The sequence below is a fragment of the Trichechus manatus genome, unplaced genomic scaffold, assembly GCF_000243295.1.
Source record: "Trichechus manatus latirostris isolate Lorelei unplaced genomic scaffold, TriManLat1.0 scaffold00182, whole genome shotgun sequence".
Taxonomy (NCBI): Eukaryota; Metazoa; Chordata; class Mammalia; order Sirenia; family Trichechidae; genus Trichechus; species Trichechus manatus.
In genome coordinates this window covers 1,927,461-1,948,077 of record NW_004444118.1, presented here as the reverse complement: position 1 = coordinate 1,948,077, position 20,617 = coordinate 1,927,461, and the positions used below count along the sequence as shown (strand labels likewise).

General features: G+C 43.8%; 1 protein-coding gene across 1 annotated transcript; it reads right to left on the bottom strand.

Moving 5' to 3' along the window:
• Positions 1-1,364: 1,364 nt before the first annotated feature.
• Positions 1,365-19,787, bottom strand: COPS7A (COP9 signalosome subunit 7A). Its single transcript, XM_023741500.1, has 9 exons — positions 19,681-19,787; positions 18,984-19,188; positions 17,390-17,465; positions 17,051-17,139; positions 15,697-15,899; positions 14,924-15,029; positions 14,614-14,765; positions 14,233-14,448; positions 1,365-1,471 (listed from the first exon to the last, which is right to left on the bottom strand). The coding sequence occupies exons 2-8, from the start codon at positions 19,143-19,145 to the stop codon at positions 14,409-14,411; spliced, it is 828 nt and encodes a 275-aa protein (XP_023597268.1). The 5' UTR covers positions 19,146-19,188; positions 19,681-19,787; the 3' UTR covers positions 1,365-1,471; positions 14,233-14,408.
• Between the last annotated feature and the right edge of the window lie 830 nt (positions 19,788-20,617).

Sequence of the window (20,617 nt, the reverse complement as noted above, 5' to 3'; positions counted from 1 at the left end):
CCAGTCCAAATTCAGGGCATCAGCTCTAGGGGAAGGCTTTCTCTGTCGTCTCTGGATAAAGGTCCTTGTCATCAGTCTTCCCTTGGTCTTGGAGCTTCTCTATGCAGGAACCTCAGGTCCAAAGGACACGCTCTGCTCCTGGCACTGCTTTCTTGGTGGTATGAGGTTCCCATGTGTCTCTGCTCGCTTCTTTCTTTTTATATCTCAAAAGAGATTCGCTTAAGACCCTATCCAATCTTGTAGACCTTATCAGTTTAACTGCTGCTAATCCATCTTACTACATCATGGTGATTGAGTTTACAACACATAAGGAAATCACACCAGATTACAAAATGGTACACAATCATAAAATACTGGGAATCATGACCCAGCCCAGTTGACAGATATTTTTGGGGGACACAATTCAATCCATGACACATTTTATATTTAATCTATGATCATTTTGAGTTAAATTTTGTATCAGATGTGAGGTTTAGGTTAATATTCACTTTTTTAAAGTTGATATTCAATTACTTCAGTACCATTTGTTGAAAAGACTATCCTTTCTACATTGAATTGCCCTTGCATCTTTGTCAAAAATCAATTAGCCATATTTGTGTGGGTCTATCTCTGGACTCTCTATTCTGTTCCATTGATCTATGTATCTATCCTTTCACCAATACCATACTGTTTTTATTTTTGTAGTTTTATAATAATTTTAAAAAAGGTAGTATGAGCCCTCCAGCTTTGTTCTTCAAAATTATTTGGGCTATTTGAGATCCTTTGTCTTTTCATATAAATTTCAGAATTAGCTTGTCTGTATTTACAAAAAATCCTTCTGGGTATTTGATGGGAATTCTGTTAAACCTATACATCACCTTAGGGGAAAACTGACATCTTTAACATATCAAGTCTTAAAATATATGAATATGATATGTCTCTCCAATTATTTAGGTCTCCTTTGATCTCTTTCATCAGCATTTTCTACTTTTCAATATACAGATCCTTCATATGTTTTATTAGATTTATACCTAATTATTTATTTATAGAAGCTATTTTTTATGTTTCATTGCTTTTTATGTGATATAGATTATGATTGACTTTCGTGTGCTGATCTTTTATCCTGCAACCTTGATAAATTTACTTATTAGTTCCAAGACTCTGTGGGATTTCTATATAGGCTATCTTGTTCTCTGAGAATAAAAAAGAAACCAAACATGTTGCTGTCGAGTCAATCCCGACTCATAGGACCCTATAGGACAGAACAGAACTGCCCCACAGGGTTTCCAAGGAGCAGCTGGTGGATTCAAACTGCCGACCTTTCGGTTAGCAGCTGAGCTCTTAACCACTGTGCCACGGGGGAGAGTTTTATTTCTTCCTTTCTGATCTGTATACCTTTTATTTATTTATTTTTCTTGTCTTATTTCATTGGCTATGGCTTCCAAGATGATGTTGAATAGGGGTGATGAGAATGAACATACTTGCCTTGTTCCTGAAAGAAAAATGAAAGAAAGCATTAATTCACCTGTAGGTTTTTAATGTCTTCTTTTCTTTTTGTCAGTCCGGCTAGCAGCTTATCAATTTTATTGCTCATTTTAAAGAATCAACTTTTGGTTCTATTAATTTTCTCTATTGTTTTCTGTTTTACATTTCCTTAATTTCTGTTCTCATCATTATTATTTATTGCCTCCTGCTCGCTTTGGGTTTATTTTACTCTTCTTTATTTACTTACTTAAGGTAGAGACATAGATTGTTCACTTGAGACATTTCTTCTTTTCTAACATAAACATTTGATGCTGTAAGTTTCCTTCTGAGTGTTGCTTTAGTTGCACCCCACATATTTTGATATTTTATATTTTAATTTTTGTTAAATTCACAATATTTTCTAATTTTTCTTGATACTTGCTCTTTGATCCATGCATTATTTAGAAGTGTGTTTAGTTTCCAAATGTTTGAATATTTTCCTGTTATCTTTCTGTTGTTGATTTCTAGTTTAATTCTATTATGATCTGAAAACATATTTCAATTCTTTTAAATTTGTTGAGATTTATTTTATGACCCAGGATATAATCTATTTTGGTGAATGTTCCATATGCACTTGAAAAGACTGTGTATTCTGTGTTGTGGAGTTGTTGTTAGGTGCTATTACATTGATTTTTACTCATAACAACCTCATGTGACAGAATAGAACTGCCCCATAGGGTTTCCAAGATGCAATCTTTATGGAAGGAGATCATCAGGTCTTTCTCCCACAGAGCCACTGAGTGAATTTAAACCACCAATCTTTCAGTTAGCAGCTCAGTGCTTAACCATCTGCACCACCAGAGCTTCTTGTATTGTGGAGAATATTCTATAAATGCCAATTAGACCCTGTTAGTTGATGGCATTGTTCAGTTTTTCTACATACTAGTTGATTTTCAGTTTACTTGTTCTGTTGATTACTGAGAGAGGAGTTTTGACAGTCTGCTTCCATAAAGATTACACCCTTGGAAACCCTATGGGGCAGTTCTACTCTGTTCTATAGGGTCACTATGAGTCAGAATTGGCTCAATGGCAATGGGTTTATCATTATGCAATGTCCCTTTTTATCTTTGATAATTTTCTTGGCTCTGAAGTCTACTTTATCTGATATTACTATAGCCACTTCAGCTTTCTTTTGATTAATGTTTGCATGGGGTATCTTTTTCCATCCTTTTACTTTTAACCCACCTATATTATATTTAAAGTGTTTTTTTTTTTTTTTTTGGTAGACAGCATATAATCTTTTTTTTGTCACCCACTCTGATAATTTCTGTCTTTTAATTGTCATGTTTAGGCCATTTACCTTTACTATAATTATTGATATGTTTGGATTTGTCTATCATTTTATTTGTTTTTGGTTTGTTCCCTGTTTGTAATTTCTGTTTCCTCTTTCCAGCCTTCCTTTACCTGTTGCCATCAAGTCAATTCCGACTCATAGTGACCCTACAGGACAGAGTAGAACTCCCCCATAAGGTTTCCAAGGCTGTAATCTTTACAGAAGCAGACCATTATGGATTGAATTGTGCCCTCAAAAATGTATGTTAACTTGACTAGTCCATGATTTCTAGTATTGTGTGGTTGTCCTCCATTTTGTAATCTGATGTAATTATCCTATGTGTTGTAAATCCTAACCTCTATGATGTTAATGAGGCAGGGCACAATCTACAGGATTAGGTTGTATTTTGAGTCAATCTCTTTGAGATATAAAAGACAAAAGTGAGCAGAGAGGACAGGGACCTCATTACCACCAAGCAAGAAGAGCCAGGAGTGGAGTGCATCCTTTGGACCTGAGGTCCCTGTGCTAAGTAATTTCTAGACCAGGGGAAGATTAATAACAAAGACCTTCCCCAGAGCTGACAAGAGAAAGAAAGCCTTCTCCTGGAGCTGGCATCCTGAATTCAGACTTCTAGCCTCCTAACCTGTGAGAGAATAAATTTCTGTTTGTTAAAGCCAGTCACTTGTGTTATTTCTGTTATAGCAGCACTAGATACTAAGACAGATTTTGGTAACAGGAGTGGGCTGCTGCTCTAACAGATACCTAAAATGTGGAAGCAGTTTTGAAACTGTCATCGAGTAGAGGCTGGAAGAACTCTGAAGTGCCTAATAGTAAAAGCCTAGATTCTCTTGAAAAGACTGTTGGTGGAATTATGAACATCAAAGACAATTCTGGTGAGGGCTCAGAAGGAAGTGAGCAGAGCTGTAACACCAGAGACGGTGCAGATGATGAGAAGCAGTAGCAGAGAAATGGCAGCAGCAGAACCAGGAGACTTGCATGATACAGTGCAGAAGCCAACCCATGGAGCATGAGAGCTGATTGCCTTTGGGTAGGAGGCTTTCTGATGGAGTAAAGTGACTCTGGGCACTTATCGGTGGAGCTAGGCTTGCTGACCCATGGAGCAAGAAAGCTGAGTGCCTTCCAGCCGAGGTTTACTGGTGGAGTGGGATGCCTCCAGGCACTTATTGGTAGAACTAAAGAGCTTTGGAACACTTACCTGAGCAGGGCAGACACTGGGCAGGCCCAAGAAGCCCAAGGGCCCAAGGGCCCAAGGGGCAGAGAGGCCAAGGAACAAGGAAGCAGAAGCTGAAGAGACAAGGAACACAGGAAGCAGAGCTGCCTCAGTCTCAAAGGGTCGGGCCACAAACTCTGGGGTCTCAAAGGGTGGAACCACGGCCTGCTCGGTCCAGAAGGGTGAGCCACAGCCTCCTAGGTTTCAAAGAGTCAGATCTTCACAACTTGTTTCCGAAGTGTGGGGCTGCTGTTCACAAGTGCCAGGGGGATGGGGCCAGATCCACTGCCCAAAGCTGAGGAGGCGGGGCTGCCATACCCAAAGGCCAGAAGAAGGGGGCCTTCCAAGGCCGAGGGGGTAGGGTTGCCACTCAGACTAGGAGAATGGGGCCACCCAAATCCAAGGGAGCACAGTTGCTGTCCCAGTGGGCCTGGAAAGCTGAGGTGAAGCTCAGGGCCAAGGGGGCCTCCACACACAACTCAGGCAGTGTGGCCAACATTCAGAATCTGGAGAGCAGGACCATTGCCTACATGGTCTCAGAGAACAGAGGATTATTTTCAAGCCTTGAGAGCTAATGTAATGTGTTCTGGTGACTTGCTTGGGGCCCGATATCTCTTCTTTCTCTCAAATTTCTCCCAGTTGTAATGGAAATGTCTACCTTGTGCCTGTTCCACCATTGGACTTTGGAAGCAGGTAACTTGTATTCTAGATTTCATAGATGAAGAGGAATTTTGCAGAAGAGATTTTGGACTTGGAGTTAAGACTTTTGGGATGACATGATGGAATGAATGGTTTTACATGCGGCAAAGACATGAATTTTTGAGGGCTGTAATTGTTAAGGTTGTTTGTCAACTTGGCTGGGCCATGATTCTCAGTGGTTTGGCAGTTATGATGTAGTTTGGCAGTTCTATGATGATGTGATCACCTCCATGATGAGATTTGATATGCGATCACCTCTGTAATGGGATCTGCTATGAGTAGCCAATCAGTTGAAAGGGAATTTCCTTGGGGGTGTGGCCTGCATCCAATATAGGTGGATGTTCTGGCAAGGCTTGCAGGCCTTTGCTCGCTCTGGATCCTGCAGCTGGCTCCTGTTCATCTGACCTCCAGTTCTTGGGACTTGAGCTAGCAGCTTACCTGCCGATCTTGGGATTTGTCGGTCTTTGTAGCCTGTGAGCAAGCGCCCTGCTATCTGACCTGCCGATTTTGGGTTCACCAGCACCTGAGGCAACATTAATCAGGAGAAGCCTCCAGCTTGATCCACAGACTTGGAACACTCCAGCCTCTACAAACGCATGAACCATTTCCTTGTTATAAATCTCCCATGCAAACATTAATCAAAAGAAAGCTGAAGTGGCTATAGTAATATCAGATAAAGTAGACTTCAGAGCCAAGAAAAATCATTTTACTGGTTTTGCTTCTCTAGAGAACCCAGCCTAAGACATTTGGTACCAAGACTAAGGTATATGGAAGTCACGTTATTTATGGAGTATTAGTTCAAGTCTATCTCACAGTAGATACAGTGGGTCCCCGAATCCATCCTGTAGTGATTTCCCCAGTTCCAGAATGCATAATTGGAATAGATATACTCAGCAACTGGCAAAACCCCCACACTAGATCCCTGACAAGTGGAGTAAAGGCTATTATGGTAGGAAAAGCCAAGTGGAAGCCATTAGAATTGCCCCTACCTAGGAAAATAGGAAACCAAAAGCCATACCATAACCGTGGAGGGATTGCAGAGATTACTGCCACCATCAAGGACTTGAAGGATGCAGGAGTGGTGACTCTCACCACATCACCATTCAACTCACCTATTTGGTCTGTGCAAGAAACAGATGGATCTTGGAAAATGACAGTGGATCATTGAAAAACTAACCAGGCGGTGACTCCAATTGCAGCTGCTGTTCCAAATGTGGTTTCACTGCTTGAGCAAATTAATACATCTCCTGGTAGCTAGTATGCAGCTATTAATCTGGCAAATGCCTTTCTCTCCATACATGTTTCCAAGGATCACCAGAAGCAGCTTGCCTTCAGCTGGCAAGGCCAGCAATACACCTTCAGGTGCCTACCTCAGAGCTATATCAATTCTCCAGCCTATGTTATAATTTAGTCTACAGGGACCTCAATCACCTTTCCCTTCCACAAGATGTCACACTGGTCCATTACATTGATGATATTATACTAACTGGACCTAGTAAGGAAGAAGTGTTGATGACTCTGGACTTATTGGTAAAACATTTATGTGCCAGAGGGTGGGAAATTAATCCCACATAAATTCAGGTGCCTTCCACCTCAGCAAAATTGCTAGGGGTCCAATGGTGTGGGGCATGTCAAGATACTCCTTCTAAAGTGAAATATGAATTATCACTTCTGGCTCCTCCCACAACTAAAAAGGAGGCATGACTAGTGGGCCTCTTTGGATTTTGGAGGCAACATATTCCTCATTTGGGTGTGCTACTCCAGCCTATTTATCAAGTGACTCAAAAAACTGTTACTTCTGAGTGAGGCCCAGAACAAGAGAAGGCTCTGCAACAGGTTCAGGCTGCTGTGTAAGCCGCTCTGCCGCTTGGGCAAAACTCATCTCTCAGTAATCTGAATGTTATTGTTCCACTTTTCTTTATCTATTGAATTTTTTACTAAATCTCTTTGTACAGTTTTTTTTTTTTTTTTTAAGTGGTTGCTCTAGGGCAGTGATTGGCAAGCTTTTTTTGTAAAGGGCCAGACAGTAAACATGTTGGGTCATACAGTGTACCAACAGTCAACTCTGTATAGCATAGAAACAGCCATAGGCAACATGTAAACAAACGAGGTATGAGCATGTTCCAATAAAATTTTATTTACAAAACCAGAAATAAGTGGAGTGAATTTGGCCCACAGACTATGGTTTACTAACCCCTGCTCTAGGAATTACAACATATTTACTTTTCACAGTGTATTCAGAATATATCACTTCAAGTGAAATGTAGAAATTTTACCACCTGTCATGGATTGAATTGTGCCCCCCAAAAATATGTCAACTTGGCTAAGTCATGATTCCCGCTATTGTGTGATTGCCTACCTTTTGTCATCTGATGTGATTTCCCTATGTGTTGTACATTCTATTACCATGATGTAATATGATGGATTTGTGGTAGTTGTATTGATGAGATCTACAAGATTAGATAGTGTCTTAAGCCAATCTCTTTTGAGACACAAAAGACAGAAGTGAGCAGACAGACATAAGGAACCTCATACCACCAAGAAAACAGCACAGGGAGGAGAGTGTGTCCTTTGGACCCAGGGTTCCTGTGCGGAGAAGCTCCTAGTCCAGGGGAAGACTGACGACAAGGACCTTCCTCCAGAGCTGACAGAGAAAGGCTTTCTTTGGAGCTGATGCCCTGAATTTGGACTTGTAGCGTACTAGACTGTGAGAGAATAAATTTCTCCCTGTTAAAGCCATCCACTTGTGGTATTTCTGTTATAGCAGCACTAGGTGACTAACCACCATACATAGGTCCATTTACCCTTTCTCCTTGATGGTGTAGTTGTCCATGTATAACATCTACAATTACTGAAAATTCCATCATTTTTATTATAATTTTTGCTTCCAATTGTCATACACAATTTACAGAACTTAAGAGGAGAATAATAATCTATTACAATTCCTGTTGCTTTTTTCATTCCTGATACTCTGAATTTCCCCTAGTATCACTTACCTTCTTTCTGAAGAACTTTCTTTAGCATTTATTTTAAAGCAGGTCTGTTGGTGACAAATTCTCTTAACTTTCCTTCACCTCAGAATATCTTTATTTCACATTTATTCCTGAGTGATACTTTCACTGTATATAGAATTCTCGGTTGGCGGTTTTTTTCTTTCAGCACTTTAAAAATGCTCTACTTTGAGGGCTGAGGCTGACATGTCGTGGGGTTGTTAACCAATGTCATAAAACAATATGTGTAAAAAAAAAAAAATGCTCCACTTCATTCTGGCTTTCATAGTTTCTGATGAGAAATCTGTAATCATTCAAGTCATTTTTCCCCTATATAAAATGCATTGTTTTTCTCTGGATGCTTTTAGGACTTTTTTGTCTTTAGTTTTCAGCACTTTATGTGTCTTGACATGGATTTCTTTTGATTATCTCAGATAGCTGCTCCACGCATTCTGTCCAGGAACATGGGAGACTCACAATGGTGTAGGCCTACTCCTTTTTCCCCAGAATTGGAACAGTTATATGCATGCCTGGGTTTGAATCTCAGCTCTTCCACTTATTATTATTCTGTTTGCTGTCTACTGAGTTTCGTGAATCTGTAAGCTTGTCTTCTGCCATATTTGGGAAGTTTTCAGCCATGATTTCTTACCAAGAAAAAAAATTTTTTTTTTTCTCCATACTCTTCTCTCCTTCTGGGACTCTGATGACTTGAACGTTAGACCTTTTGGTGTTGTCCCACAGGTCCTTGAGGCTCTGTTCATTTTTTTTAAATATTTTTTCTTTGTTGTTCAGATTGGATAATTTGTATTGTTCTGTCTTTAAATTCAATCTTTCCTCTGTCATTTCCACTCTGCTACTGAGTCCATCCAGTGAATTTTTATTTTGGTTACTGTATTTTTTCAGTTCTAAAATTTCCAACATTTGTTTTTTTCTTTATAACTTCTATTTCTTTTCTGAGACTTTCTATCTTTCCATTTGTTCAAATGTGTCCTCCCTTTCTTCTTGCTGCATGGGCTTCTTCTGCACCTGGGCATCTGCTTTGAAGTCTTTGCTTTAAATTCTAACACCTCTGTCATCTTGGAGTAGGTCGTCTTTTACCTCGAGAGTTCTTTGTATGCTGAGTAATTTTAGACTGTATCCTGGATATTTTAAATATTATGTGTTGAGACTCTGGGTCTTGTTAAAATCCTAAGAGAATGTAGATTATTTTGTTTTGTTTTAGCAGGCAATCGGCCAGGTTAGGTTCAGGTAGCAAGTTCTGTTCTGCCTTCTATGCATTATGGTTCCAATGTCAGTTTAATTTTCAAAGTGTTTACAATGTTATTTGGATTAGTCCTGTATGTGCGGCCAGTGGCCAGTCTGAGACCTGGGCAGTGATCTACCCTGTAGTTCAGTTCACAGATCCTTAGGTATGCTGTCTAGGGTCAGATCCATGTTTGCACAGCTCAGAGGTCATCCTGAGAATTCATACACAACTTTATGGGATTGTCCTCTTGATTTCCCTCTTCTCTGCGACCTCCCTGATACTTTCTGGCTCCCTGAGGCCTTCTTTCCCAGTCCTGTGGCCAGAAAGTTGGGGCTTTCAGTTTCCCTATTCTGCTGAGCACTTCCCACTATGTGTTTTGTCCACGGTCAAGCATTAAGAGAACAGAGTGAGAAAAAGAAAAAGCAGAGTTGTGGTCCACACTCTTGGGACCACAACTTCTAATCAGAGAGAAGGGTTCTCCTCCCTCGGAGTTTTAAGCCCCTGCCCAGACAGTGTTGCTGTCACTGTGTCAACGTGATATTGCCTGAGGCTTGAGGAAGAAGGGGGAAAAGGGAGAGATTTCCCCCACTTTCTGGCCCTTAGGAGCCCTTTCCTGCTCCTCAGACCTAAAAAAAAGGGTTTTCTTTGGAGCTTTTTCAGTTTGCACCTGGTGTGCACTTTCATGTTTTAGGCTGCCTTGTGTCCAGGATGGGTTTCTCCCTGCCCCCCATTACTAGTTACTTTTCAGAGGTCTCAGATAGCTGCTCCATGCATTCCGTCCAGGAACATGGAAGACTCACAATGGTGTAGGCCTACTCCTTTTTCCTCAGAATTGGAACACTTATATGCATGCCTGGGTTTGAATCTCAGCTCTTCTACTTATTATCCATGTGACCCCAGAATAAGAAATTACATAACTTCTCTATTTTGTCACACTTAGAAGAGAATAATGTCAGTATCAACCTCAGAGAATTTGTAAGGACTAGTTTATACACTGAATGCATGTAAAACATGCATGAAGCACTTAGAACAGTGCCTGATCATAGTAAGCACAGCTTTTATTATTATTAGCAATTATTCTAAAAAAATTAGAAGATATGCAAATAGACAAAAATCATCCAAAACGCCAATGCCCAGAAAGTATAGCATAAACATTGATTTATATTATTTCAGACTTTTCCTTATGTAAATAAATATATCCCCAGTATATTTTAAATGAGTATATCTGTAAATATCCAATTATGCATACAAAGATTTAGAAGGTTATCTATAGTTTAATTTAAGAGACTTAGCATCCAGGAACCCTAAGTGCTAGCCATTAGCTATGGCTGTAGTGTAGGTTTCTCTGAGATCCCTTTAAAGACACTTTGGAGGTTTAACACTCAGCTCTCATCTTGAGTTCTTCATTCTAAACCAAGTATTAACATCTCTCCCCAGCTGCAGAGTACTAATTTATTTATTAGTCAAGATAGACTGACTGATTGAAAAGGTGAATGAACAATAAATTAAATTATAGGATTGCATTCCCTGTCCCATCCCCAAAATTATGTATTTCATATTAGGGAAGAACAGTGGGGCACAGGATAAAGTCCTTCTGTCTCCAGGCCTTCACTACTCCTCCCACCCAAGATGCTTATTCTCCCTTCTCTTTATCAGACTAACTCCTACTTTGGCTTCTACTTTTGGTTTAAACGTCATATCCTTGGAGAAGACTTTCCTAACTCTCAAGCAAGGTTAGATCCCCTGTTATATGCTTTCATGTCACCCTATACTTCACAGCACTTACCACACTATTAATTTTATAACCATGTATTTAAGAAGAACTCAAAGGCCAGGACAAGTCCTCTCTCTTGCTCTCTTGCCTTGTACTCAGTGTTTCAACACTGCTCATCCTGTCCCATACGGTGATCCTGGGCCCTATATTACCTGTCATCCAAAGCCCCACAGTAAAAGCCTTTACAGCTGATCCAAGTTGAAACTAATCTGGGCAACTTTGCTTATGTACCTGGGGCTTCACAGCTCAGAGCTGAATCAGTGAGGGCAAACTTCCAGTCCACCCCTCCCGGTTATTCTAATTTGCTAAGAGCCCTGGTGGCGCAGTGGTTAAGAGCTCGGCTGCTAACCAAAAGGTCAGCAGTTCAAATCCACCAGCTGCTTCTTGGAAACCCTATGAGGCAGTTCTTCTCTGACCTAAAGGGTCACTGTGAGTCAGAATTGACTTGAGGCAACTTGATTTTTTTTGAAGTGGTGAGCGGGTCTACAAATATCCATTTCAAAAGCTCCCGTGATGATTCTAATGCTGTGGCCCATATAAACACTGCCTGTAGTAGGAAACTTATGACATAGCTTCCAATGATCCTGCCTTCTGGTAGTCACCCTTGTGTAATCCCCTCCCCTTCAGTGTAAACTGGACCTGGTGACATGCTTCTCATAGAAGTGTAGGATGTCACATCTGTGACTAGGTTACAAGACTATGACTTTCATCTTGCTGGTGTTGTCTCTCTGGCTCTTGCTCTGATGGAGAGGGCCTGGGCAGCCTACAGCCAACAGTCAGCAAAGAAATGAGGCCCTAAATCCAACCACCCATGAAGTAATGAATCCTGCAGACAACCACTGAGTTTGGAAGCAAATTCTTCCTCATTTGAACTCTGAGATGATTATGGCCCTAGCCAACATCTTGATTGTAGCCTTATGAGATCCTGAAGCAGAAGCCTTAGATAAGTTGTGCTTAGATTCCTGACCCACAGAAACTGTGAGATAATAACTGTTTTTTTTTGAGCAAGTAAGTTTTAGGATAATTTCTTACATAACTAATACACTGTCTAACTGGCTCTCTGCTGCCCAGCCCTAGCCTCCAACATGCCCCTCTGAACTCCCTTCTACCCATCCATATTAGGAAATTCACCTAAATAAGGAATTTCTAATCCATCTATAACAGAACATCATGAAATACTTCAACATTGTCTCTGCTCTTCTTGTGCTTAAAGATGTGCCCGGGTCCAATTATCATTTTTAGCTTCAGATACTTTTAACTTTTTAAGTGTCATCCATTCATCTGCCTGAACTACGAACTCTCACAGAAGCAAGTTATCCTAGTGGTCAAGTCTTAAAGTCATCTAAGATTGCCCTACCGTGGGGACCAGCATGTGTGTGAGTGTGCAAGTGAGTGATATGAGTTCTTGGTAGGGAATATTCTCCTGGTGCCCTTGGCTTCATTATATACAGAATTTCTAAATATTGAACCAAATATCATGGAAAAAACTGAACCCTCAATATTTTCCAACTAATCTACTCCCCTACCCATGCCTTTGTAGCCAAGAGCCCCTTCTCTGTAAATCAAAGACAGATAACCTGCATTTCCATGTCCCTGAGGATATGAATGCTCCCCCTTCCCCCCTTTCAGGTGTGAAGCCAGGCAGTCCCTGCCCAGCCCATATTAGACTTTAGAGCCATTCACTGAAGGCTAGAACTAGAGAGATCTAGGAAGTTATAGGACCACTAGCTGGGACCAGTGATTTCCTCCAAGCTTACAGGAAAAAGAGATACTAAGTTTAAAAGGAAAACTGGGGCAGGGGCAGGCTCAAAGCACCAGGAATTAGCAACTTCTACAGACTGGAAAGTGTGGAAGGAAGAAGGGGTTTATTTCGGAGGTGGAGACTGAGAATCAAGACCCAATAGGCCCAATAAGCATGTCTAGGGCAAAGCTAAGATGAGAAGCCAAGAGTGTCAACTCCAGAAATAGGGCTCATTGTACTGGTCCCATTAAGTCTGTGTTGTCCCCTCAAGACAACAGACTCACTCAGCCCCCTTTTTATTTCCATGACTGAAAACCTTTAGTACTAGTGAAGAGTGTTGTTGCTGTTGTGTGCCGCTGAGTCGATGCAGACTCATACTGACCCTATAGGACAGAGTAGAACTGCCCCATAGGGTTTCCAAGGAGTGGCTGGTAGATTTGAACTGCTGATCTTTTTTTGGTTAGCAGCCAAGATCTTAATCACTGCACCAGCCTGTCCTAAAATCTACACCTCGGAAATAGCACAGGCTGAGGAGAGCAGCCCAGTCCACACTGGGACTCTCAGGGGGCAACAGCTTCACGCACACGTGGGGGCTCAACTGTCCCTTAAACTAGAGCTTCCCTGGTGCACAGCAGTACACTGGGCCAAGGAGACCACTCCTCCCAGCACACTGCTCAGGGGATGCTCTGCTTTAGACAGAGGACAAGAGAATGACTGCTGCTTCCTGCTTCAGATTGGACAGCTCTGTACGGTTTTGATGTGAAAACTTACATTTATCACCAACTCTTCCCCTTATAATTCTATCAAGTAGAAGAAAACAAGCTGAACTAAAGTTCCTTGAGAGTAGGGATGGTGAGTATCATTTTACATATTCGGTCCCTATCACATGCTGGTATGCAGTAAATATTCATTGCTAATGAATGGATGGATGGATGGATGGATGATAAGATACTGAGCAACTTGTCCGAAGTCACACAGCCCAGAATCTACGCCTCCTGGATCCTAAGCTAGGACTCATCACACAATATGTGGTCTCTTCCTCTTCCAGGATTTTGCTTTACAATGGACTGGGAATGGCTCTTCTTCCCATCCACAAATATCACACAGAAGATACCCAGTTCAGGGCATGTTTGTAGATAGATTCCTCATAGATTTATTTCTGTGTCATGTTATATATAGACATACGTATATATACTTTTTTTTATACAATCTATATGCCCTTACCTTCCCCACCAAACTCACAAAAAGAAATACAAATCCTTCCAGGAATGCTATCAGGCGTTCTAAGATAGCCAGGGCCAAGACAGAGCCATCTCTCAACATCTCGAGAAACATCTACCCTTCTTGGGCTCTGGGACACTGAAGCAGCAGTACTCCCAGGGCCCAAGAGGAAGAGAGAAGAAAGGAAACAACTGTAGTGTGACCAGATTCTAGGATAAAAGTGTCCAGTGACTCCTTGGATGGCAGACTGGCTCCCAGAACTCTGATGGTGGGAGTAAAGGTGAGGGCCCTATGGCTCTTCAGATGCTGCCCAAATAGGACAGGGGTAGGGAATGGGAACTGGGGATCAGGCATGCAAGGTTAGGGGTAGGAGGAGAACACCACCGGTGGGTTATGCTGGACACCTACTCAATGAGAGATGTAATAGACAGGGGTAGACGCTAAGCTCTTAAAAGAGGGGAGAGGGCATGGTAGGGAGGGGGTGGGGGATATGAGAACACATTAGAAAGTCACACAAAGCAAAAAGTATCAACAAAAACATGACCTGTACTCACCTCCTCCCTAGAGAGGTGTGATCTATGCTTGGGAGTGGGGGCGAGAAGAAGGGAAGTGAATGCTGAATTTAGGATAATCAGCTGGCCAGGGGCACAGGAAGGCTCTCTGAGGACTCCTAAGGGGCAGGCAGGCAGCCAGGACCCCACATCCCCAGGAAAGAAATGGTAGTCCCCCTTCAGTTCGACTTGGACCAAATCTTGGCGCTCCCTCGGAGCCTGGCAAGGGGAAGAGAAACAGATGATGCAGGAAATCCCTAACCCCACGAAGGCTCCCCCACTCCCTAGCCCTGTGCAAATGACTAAAGGAAGTGAGGGCAGCCAGGTTCCTGAGGTAAAAGTGGGGCACTCCAGAAGCAAGCAGTTCCTACCACACTGGCTCACCCCTTGCCCTTCGAGCCTTTCTTGCTGGGCTGGCGCTGGTTGGTGCCAGGAACTGGTTCCCTCAGCTCAGTCAGGTGTTGTTCAGGGTCCTGAGATGTGGCTGCGGCTGCTGCTGCTGTTGTAACTTTAATGGTTTTCTTAAGGTTGGCAACCTACCAGAAGAAAGGAATGGGTAATAGTAAAGGAAGGTTCAGAACCTGACAGCCTCTGCCCACTTGTTTCTCTGCTACAGCCACTGTCCAAACCCCTCTGCACACAACAAATGGCCCAGGCTAAAGGAGCTTTCCCTCCTGATCCCCTGCCTGCTCACCTCACTCTCAATCTGCTGCTTTAGGCCCAGCTGCTGCTCCTTGTGCTGGTTGGCCCGGCTCACTTGCTCCTCGATGCCTGACAGCACAACCTCACAGCCCACACACCTGCAGGGATTGGGAAAGATGAGAAGCGTCAGCAGAAGAGGGCTGTGATCACACACTCATGAAAGACAGACTCAAAAAGAACCCTAGATGATCCTGGCATCCAAGCCCTTGTCTGAGTTAGGAACCCTCACCAGGGCACCTGAAAACTACCAGCAACTATACCCCAGCAGCCCGATGACATTCAGGTAGAATCAGAGAGGGATAAGGAAGTGCCTGGAATGATGCAAAAGACGGGAGTAAGAACTGAAAACAAAGTGAGGTAAAACATGCTAAAGAGAAAAAGGAGGTATATTAATGAATAAAGACACTGAAGTTAGACAAGGACTCAAACGGAGAAACAGAAGGGGGAGAGGCTGACAGTCCATGGACAGTGCTGGCTACAGACCAATGGGTTGAATCTAACCTAGGAAAGGTGATCAACCTCCCATAAGGATCCTCTCTAAGGGACCATCCCCTTCTCCTTTCCCCAGTTACTACACCAAGGACATTACCTCCTGCCTCCCAGGGCCTCCACTCCCTTCTTCCCTCTGAAGCCTTTGGAGGAAGGAGCTCATTTCCCTTCATTCTCTTGGGCACCACCTCTGCAGCCCAGCCCAACCCCCTCTGAAGCACCTCTCTCCTTCTTGGAGTAAGAAGAAAAGAAGCAGTGCCAGGAGACAGGTCTCACCACTCCTGCAGGGTTCGAGCAATGGCACTTAGATCTTGGCGCTGGATGTCCCGCCCAATGCTGTAGTCAACCTCCAGTTGTTGATTGCGCTGGTCCAGGGAGCCACGAAGCACATCGGCATACACAGCCTCGATCACCAGGTCTTCCAGCTGCCGCACGTTATGCAGGGCAAGGGCCTCCAGCAACACTGCATATGGGATACACTGAAAACCAGGTAGGTCAGGCCAGGGTTCTCAAGGTTCCGCAGCAGAGAAGGGCCTCTAACAATCCTCTTTCTTCCTCTTTGCCTGCCCAAACCCGCCTTCCCTCCACTCCTTATTCCTAAATCACATCCTCTAAAAGGCTGGATCTAAGGCAATATAAATGAAAGTATCTGCCCCACCCCCCACCCCCCCCAAAAAATAACATCATGAGAAGGACCAAAACCAAAAAACCAAACCCACTGTCACTGATTTGATTCTGACTCATAGCAACCCTATAGGACAGTGAAGAACTGCCCCATAGGGTTTCCAAGGCTGTAATCTTTATGAAAGCAGACTGCCACATCTTTCTCCCGTGTGAGAAGGACAATTATAAAAAACAAAATACAAGACTTACACTCCCCTACCACCCCTACTCCCATACCACAGAGGGAGAAAGTGACATCTAACTGTCATCCCTTCAGCCATAGCTCAGGCTATCACATAGCCCTCGGTCACGGTCAGCTTGACATAATGGGAATATGCGGTAGTGGGAGAGATCTGGAGTATACTCTCTTTATCATTTATACTCTACCAAATTCCAAAGAGGCATCCTGTTTGAGGCATCTCACAAAAGAGAGCCCGATTTAAGTAAAATCATGAAAACTAAGGGACAGAGTCAAGCAACAAGCGGAAGAGTACAGACTGACAAGGAAAAAAGATCAATAAAAACTGAGCCTAAAAGGAGTACAGAGATACCTCTAAGTTAGATATTTCTCATTCTAAAAAACAGAAGCCTAGTACTTCATCAGAAGAGAGCACCTGTTCCCAGCTCTGAGGCTTTGTTTACATGGGACTTTACATCATGGAAAAAGGGTAATTGTTGAACACAGTGAACACCCTAGTTGCTATGTTGACCAAAAACACAAATGACATTTTACTCAGGACTTAAACTGATTGAAAAATAAAGCAGAAAACTAAGAGAACAATGTTCTGCCTAAAAAACTGCAGGTAACAGAGTTTAGATACAGACCTCAGGGGAGGGGCAGGAAGAAGCAACAGTTGGGTCAAAAGTTGTCTCAGTGTAAATTCCCTGCCAATGGGCCCTTATGAAGGAGCATACAGAAGAATGTTCTATACCTCTTTGGCTCAGGGCTGGGGCAACTGCCACTCACCTTGACTTTGGCAGCCAGGGTGACAACTGATAGGTGTCGAAGCTTATTCTTCTGGGCCTCTGTGAGTGGGGGAAGATTCCGGGCTTCAGCTGGGAAAAAAGGACAAAGTGCAGGGAATTCTGATTTCAGTTTGTGGGAAGCCCTAACCACCATCCCTTGCTTTTTTTTTTGTTGGGGGAGGTGGTTTCTATGTCAATCCAGGTCTTGACCCTGGCCCTGTACACCTAGGGGATCCAACCAAATGAGGTATCCCAGGAATTTCTTCCAACTAAGTTCCTCCAGAAATTGCCCTTCTCCCATCTCCACTACTCCAGAGCTCCAGTCCAGCCCTCCAGTTACCTAGGTAGTCAGCATATGTCCCATAAGCAAACACCGTGAGCAGCCGAAATGTGGAAGCAAAGTCACTCTCAGCCAGCTGCAAGAATATGAGGAAAGAGAAGTGACAGGAAGGGCCTCCCTCTCCACCCTCTCAGCCTTACCCTGTTTTAAACTCCATTTTCAGGTCCTCTCTTTCCCCTCTAATGCTAGCTCTCCCACTTACCAAAAGGAACTCTCTGCCTCTCTGACCATACTCCCCTTAGGAAGGTCTTGTTTCCACCTCCAGGCCTTTTTTTGGCTATTCCCCCAATCCACAATGCCCTCTTCCTCCATCCGCTATCCAATACCTACCCCAAATTCAGGGCTAAAAATATTGAACGTGCCCACTACTTAACAGACACACACTAGACACTGCAAATTGTGTTGTCTGGCCCTCAGAGCATGCTTAGTATTTCTGAGAATGTCTTTCAACAGTCGGCTGTACTCCCCAGTTCACCAAAGACTCCTGCCTCAGCCTCACTCATCTCTGACAGCTGCATGGCCTAGGCAGCCATCTGAATTTGTGGCCTCTGCTTTGGACCCACCTCACCCGGGAGGCTTGCATCACCCAATCCAGCCCACCCAGATTGCCTCTCCTCCTATCACTGGCACTTCATCAATCAATCTCCACCTAACCTTGTTACCTAACAGTACCTTTCTTGTCAACAAGATTATAGACTCGATCTCTGGTATTCCACTCAGGATCTAGCATAGTTATGCATGTAGTTGGATCTCACAATAAATACTTGCTAAATGAATGACTTATAGAGTTATATCCGTTCATCCTATCTCTTCAACTGGAATTTAAGCTTCAGAAGGGTAAGCACTGTCTTGTACTTTTCTGGTATTCCCAGACAACTAGCAGAGTGCTAAACAGGCATTCAATAAATACTTCTTCCACTGCACAGGAAAGCAAGGAAAGAAGGTAACAGAGTTTTCTCTGATCCAAAAAGGCTAAATCCATTGACTCAATCATAGGCCTTCAAAAACTTGGTTCAGTTGGCCCGCTGTCATAGCATCTCAGGACTTGGACGATGTCATATATCTTTAGTCATTCTTTAAACTCTTAACTCTGCCACTGTGTTCCAAGCAACTTGCCATGTCTTTGGGAGAAAAGACACCTTCTACCTTACCTACCTTAAATGAATAGCATATGGTGCAACGGAGGGAGAAGAGGGCACAGTAATTTAACACGTTCACTCCTCCCATTTGTACCAGGCTTTACACCGTCCCATCATCTCACTTGATTCTCACATTAACGGTGAGGAAGGCAACATCATCTCCATTTGTGATCAACGTTATATAATTATTAAGAGATACTACATTGGTGGAGACGGGCTGGAACTCAGGTCTCCCATTATGAATCACATGCTCTTTTGCTTAAAAGTGAAAAATACTGGATTTTTCAGATCCTTCATCTCTAAAGGGAAGCTGCTTACCTACTTTTGCAAGCTGCTAGCATCATCATATTCTTATTCAACTGAATGGTTATATAGTTGCAAAATGAGCCTTACCCGCCCATTCTCAAACTTTTAGCCCCAAGTTTCGCTGTGAGCTATTAAGGCCAGGAACCCACCTCTCTAACATTGGGCATATCCAGCAGTTCCCCAAACACGTAGACACCAGGGGCCTCCAACACCTGGTGGATGAGTGTGGCCAATGCTGCCCCCTTGGCTGACTTGGCCAGAAGCAGAAATTGCTCCTGGTTCTGCCCTGTCACCTTCACCTCCCCACTCATGGCTTCACTGAGCTGGGGGCAGCTGGGCTCAGGATGTCTGGAGCTGCAAGGAAAAAGGATGTGAAGCTGGAGGTCTCTGAACGCTGATAGGACGGGAAGCGCAAGGCAGGGCGGGGAGGGGGTGCTGAATTGCAGAGGCACTGAATCGCTTCTACAGTGAGGAGTCAGAGATGGGATGGTTAGAACTGGGACCAAGGAATCCTAAAGCTGGTCATTTCGATAGAAGCAAGGATGAGATAGGGATGCCACACCTACCTTCTCCCCCGACCCCCGGGCCTAACCCCAAGGCTCACCACATGCCCACCACTGAACCCCAAGGCACAAGATGCAGTGGGGGAAGGAGTGTCACACGGTGTCCACCCCAACAACGAAAATTCCTCGGTTCTCTGGTGCCCAACACATGCCCCCCAACCACGTGACCTCACCCCCACGCCCCTTACGCGGGGCTCCGCCCCTCCTTAAAGAGGCCGCCCTGGGACCGTAAGCTCCGGCCGACTGCCCGTCGTACTCTTGTTAAGATTCTGTGGGCCGCTACCTGGAAGCTTCGTCTTACAGCCACCGGGCGGGGACCGCGGCTCCGTCACCTCCGGCAGCTGTTCCGAGCCTTTCCTGCCACCTCCTCCAGAGTCGCTCTAGCTACTAAACTCTATGGCCGGCTTCCGACCGTACGTCCGCTCCTAGACGCAGGTTTCGGGTGGGACGTGCCGGCCCGGCTCTCCGACCACTGAAGCTCCAGTGAGGGAACACAGGCATCCTACTCTCTGATTGGTTGCAGGGAGAAGACTGACGGGCGCCTTTTCCCCGCCCCCCCGTACTGGTTCAATAAAACTTTATTGGTGGAAGGACGCTGGACGCTAAAGGTAGAATGAGCTCTCGTTCTCAACGAGTTTCGGGCTGTGTGTTAGCTGTAAGCTGTCGGGGTCCTGGAGACCTGGGCTGCCGCTTGTGCCTGGAGCGAGAGGGAAGCTGTAGTAGAAGGAGAGAGGGAGAAGGGGGGGAAGGGGGGAAGGGGAGAAGGAGGAAAAAGGACAATAATCAATAATAGCAGGTAAGCGGCAGAGATCACCTGGATAGTTCAACCACTCATTTTTTGAGGAATAGGGGAAAAGAAGTAGAAAAGGGAAAGGAAATAATAGCTAATATGTATCGAGTGCTTATTTTTGTTCAGGCATCTTTATTCTGTTGAATTCTTACAACCGTACTGCCTTCTCAGTGTGACTCCAGGGCTCCCTCTGCCATGAGTACAACATGTACTTGGAGAGTGATGTTTTCCATAAATTGACTCTTTTAATTCCTAGGGAAGGGGGGCCTTATGTGGAAGGGAGGCATATATTGTTATTTTCATTTTACAGATAAGGAAATTGAGCTTCATAAAAATTCAGGTATTTGCCTGGAACACAGGTCTTTTCAAATCCAAAGCTGTCTTTCCACTTCACCTTGATACTTTAGGGGGGAAAAAAATAAACAACTGC

Excerpts from the sequence above, each read along its gene's own strand:
- COPS7A (XM_023741500.1), bottom strand. The coding sequence starts at position 19,145 with ATGAGTGGGGAGGTGAAGGTGACAGGGCAGAACCAGGAGCAATTTCTG. Across the intron at positions 17,140-17,389 it reads GACATATGCTGACTACCTAG|CTGAAGCCCGGAATCTTCCC; the intron begins GTAACTGGAGGG and ends CTTTTTTCCCAG. Across the intron at positions 14,766-14,923 it reads AGCAGCAGATTGAGAGTGAG|GTTGCCAACCTTAAGAAAAC; the intron begins GTGAGCAGGCAG and ends TTCTTCTGGTAG.